This window comes from Microtus ochrogaster, linkage group LG4, assembly GCF_000317375.1.
Source record: "Microtus ochrogaster isolate Prairie Vole_2 linkage group LG4, MicOch1.0, whole genome shotgun sequence".
NCBI lineage: Eukaryota > Metazoa > Chordata > Mammalia > Rodentia > Cricetidae > Microtus > Microtus ochrogaster.
The window spans coordinates 23,263,668-23,273,511 of record NC_022030.1 but is presented as its reverse complement, the minus strand read 5'-3'; the positions used below and the strand labels follow the sequence as shown (position 1 = coordinate 23,273,511).

The 9,844-nt window shown below is 50.2% G+C and overlaps 1 protein-coding gene across 1 annotated transcript in view; it reads right to left on the bottom strand.

The window, feature by feature from the left end:
- Positions 1-217: 217 nt before the first annotated feature.
- Positions 218-9,844, bottom strand: part of Catsperg (cation channel sperm associated auxiliary subunit gamma) — a 29,842-nt gene continuing 20,215 nt past the window's right edge. Inside the window, exons 11-28 of the mRNA XM_005361293.2 lie at positions 9,044-9,094; positions 8,801-8,930; positions 7,627-7,738; positions 7,244-7,402; positions 7,040-7,149; positions 6,106-6,319; positions 4,825-4,887; positions 4,534-4,732; positions 4,320-4,438; positions 3,828-3,908; positions 3,691-3,747; positions 3,427-3,583; positions 3,178-3,241; positions 2,978-3,073; positions 2,651-2,740; positions 885-977; positions 662-761; positions 218-577 (exon numbers count right to left, since the gene is read on the bottom strand). Of these exons, the coding sequence (XP_005361350.1) occupies positions 332-577; positions 662-761; positions 885-977; positions 2,651-2,740; positions 2,978-3,073; positions 3,178-3,241; positions 3,427-3,583; positions 3,691-3,747; positions 3,828-3,908; positions 4,320-4,438; positions 4,534-4,732; positions 4,825-4,887; positions 6,106-6,319; positions 7,040-7,149; positions 7,244-7,402; positions 7,627-7,738; positions 8,801-8,930; positions 9,044-9,094 (2,141 nt within the window). The 3' untranslated portion in view covers positions 218-331. The remainder of the gene's footprint in view (positions 578-661; positions 762-884; positions 978-2,650; positions 2,741-2,977; positions 3,074-3,177; positions 3,242-3,426; positions 3,584-3,690; positions 3,748-3,827; positions 3,909-4,319; positions 4,439-4,533; positions 4,733-4,824; positions 4,888-6,105; positions 6,320-7,039; positions 7,150-7,243; positions 7,403-7,626; positions 7,739-8,800; positions 8,931-9,043; positions 9,095-9,844) is intronic.

Sequence of the window (9,844 nt, the reverse complement as noted above, 5' to 3'; positions counted from 1 at the left end):
CAGTTGTCTCTTTCTACCATATGAGTCCCAGGATGAAACCCCAGCTGTCAGCCTTTGTACTATACTAAGCTCATTTATCTATTGTGCCATCTTGAAAACGTAGGTTCTGGTCTTTTGATGGTCGCTGCAGCTATACTGGTACAAACCGAGCAACACATGAACCTTCCGAAAGACTAGGGCTGATTTTCAAATGATGTTTTATTTGGGTCTGGACGAGACAGGGACATTCTAGCAAACCAGAAAGCCCTGGGTAGGTGGCAGGCTGCATTCCCACCAGGAGAGGCTTAAGGCTGTGTGGGGAAAGGCACAGACTAGAGGTCCTGGCCACTTCTCACTTCCTGGCTACATTGTCCTCTTTGGAACCTGCTTTGGGGAGAGCCCTGGAACTTTCCTCTGAGCCACTCCGAGAATGGATGCTGAAGCCCGCGTTAGAGCTGGCATACGTGTAGTAGGATTCTGAGGCCATGATGTTGTTAATCTTCCAGCGTAACGAGGCCCAGGCCTCCACTATGTGGGGCCAGATGAGGCAGAAGAAGATGTAGAAGACCACCAGGCCCAAAAGCAGACTGCTGGACACCTGTGGGCACAGCACGGCAGTCATGGGTGTGCAGTGTGGGATGAACCCTCCCGCCCCGTAGGGAAGCCTTTGACTGCCGCTCACGATGACGATGAAGAGGGACCGCTTGCCGCTGAGCGGTAGCCCATGAATGTGCAGTATGAAGATGACCTTGTAGTCACAGTATGTGCTGGTGTCTACTCCTCTGATGAGGGAATGGAATCCAGAATTGGGTTAAGTTGTGTGGCATCATCCCATGGAACAGTCTCAGACACCCTCCCCACACGCACACACACACACACACACACAGACTACATGCCTGGCTTACCTATTGCTCACCAACAACTTGAGGAAGAATTCAGGTGCAAAGATGCTTTGGGGAATGATGTCATGGCATGGGGAGTTCTCTAAACACAGCCACCTAGGAGTCCAAGTATAGGCAGCTGCAACACTTCACTTCAGTAAACACCAGCTGAGTACAATCTCCATCTTCTCCAGGCTATTTGTCCCTTTTTAAGGGTGCTGCTTGGACTACGCTGGGCGAGCACTCTACTGCAGAGCCACGCCCACTGTCAGCCCTTCCTTAGTGCCTTCCAGGCAAGGGTTCTCCCACTGAGTTGCTGCCTCAACCCCTTCACTGGTAAATGAAGCCAGAGCTCCCCCACTGAGCCACACCCCATCTAGGTCTCTGCCTTCTCCTGCCTACTCAGTCCACTCAAACAGGGATGCTGTCTGAGCACCTGCCAAGGGAACAGGCTGGTCCCTAACTGCCCGCTGCCTCATTGTCTCCACCTGCCAATTCAGCCACCTGCTGGGCCGAGTGCCTACTGGGAGCCATCTTCATTCCTCCATCCCACAAGCAGGGTCTGAACACAAGCTAGGCACAAACTCGCGTCCCTTCTCTTACTCCCTCTTGACTACTGTTCAGTAAACCTGCACTAAGGACGAACTTGGGTGCAGTTGGCTAATTTGTTCATTTGCCACCTTGTGGTATCATGGCTTTCTTTTCGTTCACTCAAAGATGGTTATCAAGCCCTTACAAGCTATCAAACTCTAGAGTAGATTCAGTCAGTAACAGCTCCATTTAACTGGCAATGGATGCTGACCATGCATTGGTTTGTTCCATCTTCACTTTAAAAAAAAAGTTATATTGGGGCTGGAGAGATGGCTCAGAGGTTAAGAGCACTGCCTGCTCTTCCAGAAGTCCTGAGTTCAATTCCCAGCAACTACATGGTGGCTCCCAACCATCTGTAATGAGATCTGGTGCCCTCTTCTGGCCTGTAGGCATACATGGAGGCTGAACCCAAATAAATAAAAAAGGATAACAACCAAAAATTATATTTAAAAAAGTTATATTGTGTCTACTCAAGAGCTGTGTAAAGAGGGGAGAGACCCTTCAAGAGAGAGTAACAGCTTAGATTGGTCAGGATGGAAATGTAAGGTGATCTGCAGGCGGAGGGTCAAAAGAGTGGGCAGTGCCAGCGAAGGCTCAGCGTGGGAAAGGTATGGACGAGTCCAGAGGAGCCGACTGCCCCTCTGGAAAGAAAGGGCTTGGATAACCTTGCTGAGAAAGGGGAGCGTGAGGCAAGGCCTGAGGACAGAATATGGGACCCAGGCTTCCGGCAGAGCCTCACTACACACATGCAAAGGCTTGCCCTCCTTGGGAAACATAAACAGTGTGACTCCGGGAAAGCTCCTCAGAGACCACACAGGAGCATAGGGGAGCCAGGGGGGCTCATGCAAAGAGCAAGCCCCGAATTCCAGAAAGCAGAGTACAACAACCATCATTTTGAGACAAGGCAGAGCTACAGAGTGAGACTCTGTGTAAAACCAAACCGACAGGGTGCTGGGGAAGTGGCTCAGTTGGTAGAATGCTTGCCTGGCATTCACCAATCCTAGCACCCCATAAAGTGGTCTGGGGTGCACACCTGTAATCCCAGAATTCTTTAGACAGAAATGGAAGAATGAGAACAAGGCCATCCTCAGCTAGATGGTAAATTCAAGGCCAGTCTGGGCTACATGAGAGGATAGCACCAAAACCAAACCAAACCAACCAAAAAAACAAACCTGGAGGGCAGAACTCTTGGGACTTACTCAATTCCCGGGCTCTGGTAGTTCATTATGTAGAACTTCTTGTCCGGAGTGGTTGTTTCAACTTTTGTTGTCCAGATGCGGCTATTGGTCCTGTGCAGGCCCGGATAATGTCAGGGTGGGTTGAGCACAACACAGTTGTTGGCACCTAAGGGCGGGGCCCTGGTGGGCGGGGCTGGAGCCTTGGCCTGTCTGTAGGTCTAATCTGGGACACTGGGTGGGTGGGTAAACTTTGCAGCAAGAGCAGCAAGAGTCCCCTGTTTAACTGGGAGTGGGATGGGAGACCCGCAGACCGGACCCAACTGTGGACAGGGACCCCAGAGGGATTACTTGTCCAGTGGACTGTTGTAATGGTAGATTTCCTCTTCCGTGTAATCTCTGATGGTGTCCAATGTGGGACCGCCACCCACCACCAGCAGCAAGTAACTGAAGAATGAAGAGGGAAACACAGACCACCTAGGCTTCTGAACCCTGCATCTCCCTCTTCCCGTTTGTCAAGTACCTGTAGCCACCAGCCAGCCTTTCCTCACCTGCCTAGGAAGCTGCCCGAAGCTCCCGTCACCATGTCTTGGACTAAGAAGAAGGGCTGAAATACTGTGGGTTGCAGAGGAGAAGAGGGAAGGAAGAAATTAGCTTTGTCCAGAGGGGAGCAGGAAGCAAGTGGAGGGGGAACTCGGTCGGGGTTGGAGCAGAAGGTGATGGGCTGTGGCGAAGGGAATGCAGGAGGGAAGTGGCCAGGACAGGAGGGCAGTGGGCGTGGGAGAAGGGATAGGACACACAGTCACGATAGAGAAAGCATGGCATCTCGGGGTTCGACACTGCACAGTCGAAATAGTGTTTGTTTAAGTTCCGGGAGTACATGATCGTGTAGGTGACGTCGAAGGCCAGGCGCTTGCCAGGGGGACAGCCGATTAACATTGGCACCATCAAATGACCCTGGGAAGGAAAAAGACCTCCTGCTGGGGGGTGGCAACTCCAGCCCTGTGGCAACTCCACCCAACCTTCCACTCCCAATACCAGGCCCAGTACCCAAGTTCCAGTACTTGCATGTTTGCCCCAAGGTATGTGGTCTGGAAGCATCTTCCAGAGGATCCCAACACCTGTGGGTAGGAGTGGCTGATGCTACGATCCTAAGGGCCAGGGTCCCATCCCTACACCCTCCCCCAGGCTTGGACCATACTTTGACCATCAAGGAAGTCTTCTTGAGGTTATATCCACTGAGGCCCTGATCATAGCAGATCTTTTTGTCCTCGACTGTAATCTGAGGTAAAGAAAGGAGAGGCTTAGCCGGGCGGTGGTGGCGCACGCCTTTAATCCCAGCACTTGGGAGGCGGAGGCAGGCTGATCTCTATGAGTTCGAGGCCAGCCTGGTCTACAAAGGGAGTTCCAGGACAGGCTCCAAAGCTACAGAGAAACCCTGTCTCGAAAAACCAAAAAAAAAAAAAAAAAAAAAAAAAAAAAAAAAAAAAAAAAAAAAAAAAAAAAAAAAAAAAAAAAAAAAAAAAGAAAGGAGAGACTGAAATAGAGGGATATCCAAAAATGCCCTCGGATCCAGAGCCATTGGAAGACCCGATAACTGGGGCTCAGAGGGGGCTAATAAGATCTGTGACTTTCCACTGACTGTGCAGAGGACCAGAGGGACAGCACCTGTGCTCCTCTCTGGCCTCCTCACCTTGTAGAGCACTGCTTTGCGGTTAATAAGGACCTCCTGATTCACAGATGCCTCAAGGCATTCAGGATCAGCCACTGCCACAGCCACTGCCATATTCTTATCTATCTGGTAGCCAGAGCCTGTCAGGGGAAGTGGGAGGGGCTTGAAGCCTGGAACCCACCCCCAGAGGCTCCCGGCCCCACCCTCGGTTGCCAAGTAGGCCCCGCCCACAAACCAGCGTTGGTGCTGAACACTGAGGTGTCCCCGTGGGACGACAGGAAGACGGTGAAGCTAAACGAGTTGCCCTTGTCCAGGAAGACAATCTCGGGCAGCCCGTGTTCTTTGGAGACGTTGTAGAGCTTTTTGTAGCTGCTCATGTCGATGTACATGCCTTCCTCTGCCAGCCAGTTGCTGGACAGGTAGAAGTAGTAATCCTGGAAGCACCAGGTGGTCAGCCAGTGGACGCTGGATGGGACGCCAGCATCTCAGTGCTGTCCCTCCACCAATTCCCAACCCGTCCACCTACCTTGAACTCTGTTTTGTGTTCCCACCAGGGCCAAGTGGGATCGTGCACAGGGTCCGCGTAGGGCTGCGGGATGGTCAGACACCATGAGGTGACTGGGAGGAGGCAGACAGCTAACTCTAGGATTGGTTTCAGCTCATAGCTCAGAGTAGGAGCTGAACCCCAGCCCGCCCCAATACCCGTCTTCCTGTGTTTTGCTAGCTTGTCTCGGGGCCAGAAACCTTGCTTGTGTTTCCAAAGAAGCAGCCCAGGAAGTTTTCACTGAACCGTGGTCTGATCGGACTAGACTGGCTGGCCAGTGAGTCTCACTGTTCAAGTCAGTCTCTGCCTCCCCAGCGCCGGGATTAGAGACCAACCCAGCCTTCACACACAGCTTTTTCTGTGGGTGCCATGATTCGTACTCAGGGTTTGTGCATCATCTCCCCGGTTCCTTGTTTTGTTCTATGTCTGGTTGGTTTCGGGTTTTTTTTGTTGTTGTTTCTTTTATTAATTTTATTTTATTTTATTTTATTGATACAGGGTCTCACTACGTAGCCTGGCTGTCCTCCAGCTCACCATGTAGACCAGGTTCTGTTGGTCTCTGCCCCTAGAGTGTCCGGATAAGGTATAAGGGCTGCACATCAGCTCTCCCCACACATTCACACATACAAACAACTTTTTTTTTGTTTTGTTTTGTTTTTTTCAAGATAGGGTTTCTCGCCGGGCGATGGTGGCGCACGCCTTTAATCCCAGCACTTGGGAGGCAGAGGCAGGCGGATCTCTGTGAGTTCGAGACCAGCTTGGTCTACAAGAGCTAGTTCCAGGACAGGCTCCAAAAACCACAGAGAAACCCTGTCTCGAAAAACCAAAAAAAAAAAAAAAAGATAGGGTTTCTCTGTAGCTTTGGAGCCTGTCCTGGAACTAGCTCTTGTAGACCAGGCTGGTCTCAAACTCACAGAAATCCGCCTGCCTCTGCCTCCAGAGTACTGGGATTAAAGGCGTGTGCCACCACCGCCTGGCACTTTTTTTTTTAATGGCAGGGTCTCATGTAGTCAAAGCTGGTCTTGAACTTCTGATCTCTGAGCTTTCTGCCTCCAGCTCCCAAGTGCTGAGATTATAGGCATGGGCCAGCATGTGTAACCTAAACCTGGCTTCTTGACTTTTAATCCAAGGGCCTCACCCCTAAGAACCATTCTGAAGTCCAGCTCAAACCTTTTGCCTCTGCCCCGTCATCCTCTGTGTGTTTGAACTTCAGGCTCTAACTGGCTGCACTACCCCGTCAAGCTCACCCCTCCAGGTGCCCACCTTGTCATACTTGGAGTGGAGCCACAGCAGGTAATAGACGAGCCCTTGATAGATAGCAAGTGTCTTATTATTGTGGAAGCCATGGGACTCGGAGACCAGAGGTGGTGGAGCATGGTAGATCTCCTGACGTGAAAGATGCTGGGTTTTGGGCAGGTCACGTAGACGCATCACCTTGAAAGGGCACATGTGGGAGAAGGCGAGCATCCTGCGGTTCCTGGGCAGCAGTGGGCATACAAGGGGAGAGAGATGCTGATACCTCTGGAATATCAGGCGCGTCCCCAGATCTTTATTTCCCCACTTCTGAGTTGCTAGTTCCCTAAATTTATCCTGGCTTGTAGCAAACTCCGTTCAGACCCTCATGTTTGGCACTCTCTGACCACACTCTGGTGGCTGTCTCTCAGAAGAGAGCCGCCTCCTCCACCTTCAGTTCCCCAGGGATCTCTACTCAAAGTCTTCTCCACTCAGCCCAGTTAGGTCCCTTGCCTTGCTTCCACCCCAACCAACCGCCATGTGCTTTTCTGGTTCCACCCTCTGCAGTGGAAGAAGCCCCCTCCCCCAGTCTCACTAGTAGCCCAGAGTAGCCTTGAACTGCAAATTCTTTTGTAACCTTGCTCTTGCTGAGAATGCAGCCATCAACTATTGCTGGAGTCTGTCGGTTACTGAAGGACTAGATGCCGGTCCTCTTTAGGGCTTTTATGAGTGAGTAAGGCTGTCTCCTCTAAGTTCCCTTTCCCACTTCCTCCTCCTAATTCCCCTGCACCCTCTCACCATGGCCCCCTCCTCCCTGATGACCAGCCACACCACATTCCTCCTTTGAGCTTTGCTCCATGCAGAGCACCCAAGCATCTGCATCCCAGGCGATTCTTAGGGTGTCTCTTGCTCCTGCCCCTTGCCTGGGAGCTCTCAGACCTTTTCAAGGGCCCCATCTTCTCACCCATCCTTCAGCAGTATCTGGGGGTTGTTCTGGTCAAACAGTAGCACCTGCGCCACGGGCAAGACCCTCTTGACCAATCGTTTATTCCCGGTGGCGTGAAGATATACCAACTGGGGCAGAAGCAGGCGGGTAAGCTGGTGGGAACCTCCTTGTGGTCCCCACCTACGCCCCATCTCCGCCCTACCCTCCACCACCCTCGGCTACCTGGTAGAGCTCCCCATCTTCATAGAAGATGGAAACCAAGAACTCTCGGTCTGCATAGAGGGAAGACTGCTGCATCTTCTGTAGGTTAAAGAAGATGCTCCAGCCTCTGGATGGGACCAGGCGGTAGACATCATAGCCACCTTCCAGGAAGTACCAGATCTGTGGACCAGCAGTCGTGTTATATATACCCTCCCTACTCTCCCACTGTGCTGTGTGTGTCTTTGGGAAAAAAATCTCCTACCCTCTCTGAGTTCCAGGGCCCAGTTACAGATAGAGCTTCTACTGACATTATCTTGGGATCCCTTAAGGGTGTTCACCATGACAGGACAGGAGGGTTTGGTGGTGAACAAGGTGGGCTTGGGGAGAACAACAGGGTAGCTCACCTCATCTGTTTCTGTGACAAAAGCCATGTCTCCTTGGTAAGAGTTGACCATGTATTTGATGGTGGAGTCCTTGGGGAAGTCCGCCAGATAAATGAAGTGTAACCTATTGTAGCTGGAAAGACAGAGAGAGGGAGCCCAGAGAATGAGGACAGGCCAGTGTTCTTGGACGCCTGCATCTCCCATAGTCTAGCACAGGACTCACTGTCTGCAGGCACTGTAGACAATAGTGAAGGGACCCCTAATGCCAGTGTCAGCTTCCACCATGCATTGGAGTGTCCTTGTGCCCTTGGATCCCCAACTTCTTTTCTCTGATCTTTTGGGATCCCAGGGCCCAGCTCTCTGGCCTAGGACTTCAGTAAAAGCACCATCTTGCCTACAAATGAAGTCCCAATGTCATATAATCTGAGCCCTGGATCCAGACATGCCTAAAGCTGACTCTCAATCATTTTAAATAGATTCTTTGTGCTTAAATAATTTTTTTAAAGATTTATTCATTATGTATAGAATGTTCTTCCTGCAGGCTACACAAGGGCACCAGATCTCATTACAGATGGTTGTGAGCCACCATGTTGTTGCTGGGACTTGAACTCAGAACCTCTGGAAGAGCAGTCCGTGCTCTTAACCTCTGAGCCATCTCTCCAGCCCTCCCCCTGCCCCCCTTTTTTTAGTTTTTCATGACAGGGTTTCTCTGTGTAGCCCTGGCTGTACTGGAACTTGCTCTATTGACCAGGCTGGCCTTGAACTCAGAGATCCACCGTTTCTGCCTTCCAAGTCCTGGGATTAAAGGCCTGCACAACCACTGCTTGCACTTCCTGCTCTTACAGGTAGGGTCCAAGCACCCTTTGACTCCAGCCCCAGGGTTTCTAATGCCCTCTTCTGGCCTCCATGGATACCTGTACTCCTATGTGTAGGCCACCACACAGACACACAGACATACACATAATGAAAATAAAATAAAACTTTACTGGGTGTTATGGCACATGCCTTTAATCTCAAGCACTGGACAGAGGCAGAGGCAGATGGATCTCTGAGAGTTCAAGGCCATCCTGGTCTACATAGTGAATTCCAGGACAGCAAGGGCTACATAGTGATATCTGTCTCAAAAACAAATAAATAAAAATTATTTATATAAATAAATATGTGGGGGGTCCCTGGGAAGATGGCTTATGCCTACCTTTGCAGAATGAAGTTACCCCAGATGTACAGCATATTGTTGAATGTGTTGAAGAACAGGCCCTTCGGTATCATCAAAGTGTTGGTGTAGGTCTCTGTCCCATCTAGCACCAGGAACTCCAAATCGTGACCTGACCACAGCAAAGAAAGAAAGGGTGTGGTGTAGAGGAGGAGCATAGGCAGTCGCCTGGGCTCTTCCTCGCCACTGCCCACCCCAGAAGCCACCCTCACCCTCTAGTCCTACCTTCTGGGATAAACCTTGATAGTGTGTAGAGAATGCTCAATGTCTGGCTCTCTAAAAGGAGGAAAACAACACTTTGAGAGCTTTAGACCTCTCCATATCTGAAAGAGGGCACAGTTGCCAGCTCTGCGATCCTCATACACACTGTGTAGGCAACTGGGCAAGGGGGCACTTTAACCCCAGCACTCAGGACGCAGAGACACGTGCGCCTTCGTGAGTTCAAGGACAGCCTGGTCTATATGAGGAGCTCCAGGCCAGTTAGGATAACATAATGAGAACTTGTTTCAAAAAGTAAATGAATAAATACAGATTCCCACCCATCTTAAAGATTCTACTGACTTTCCATTTAGGGTTGATTTATTATATTTATTGTGTGTGTGTATACAAATGCACATTCCACAACAACAGAGGACAACTTTCAGGAATCAGTTATCTCCTTTTACCATTGGGTCCTGAGAACTGAGCTTAGGTTTTCTGGCTTGGTAGCAAGTGACTGTTCCCACTAAGTCATCTTGGTAACTCTGTGCTATAGAGATGAATACTTTGCATTGGTATGGATCTTAATCTATTGATACAAATTTAAGTCCAATTTTGTTATATTTCTGCTCTTGATTAAGGTATTGTGTTTGTACAGCACATTTAAAAGTGTCACGTATAATTAAGAAATACAGGTCAGTAGACAGTCTTCTATAAAAGTCAAGCTTGTAGTTCGAGACCAGCCTGGTCTACAGAGCTAGTTCCAGGACAGGCTCCAAAGCCACAGAGAAACCCTGTCTCGAAAAACCAAAAAATAAAAATAAAAAA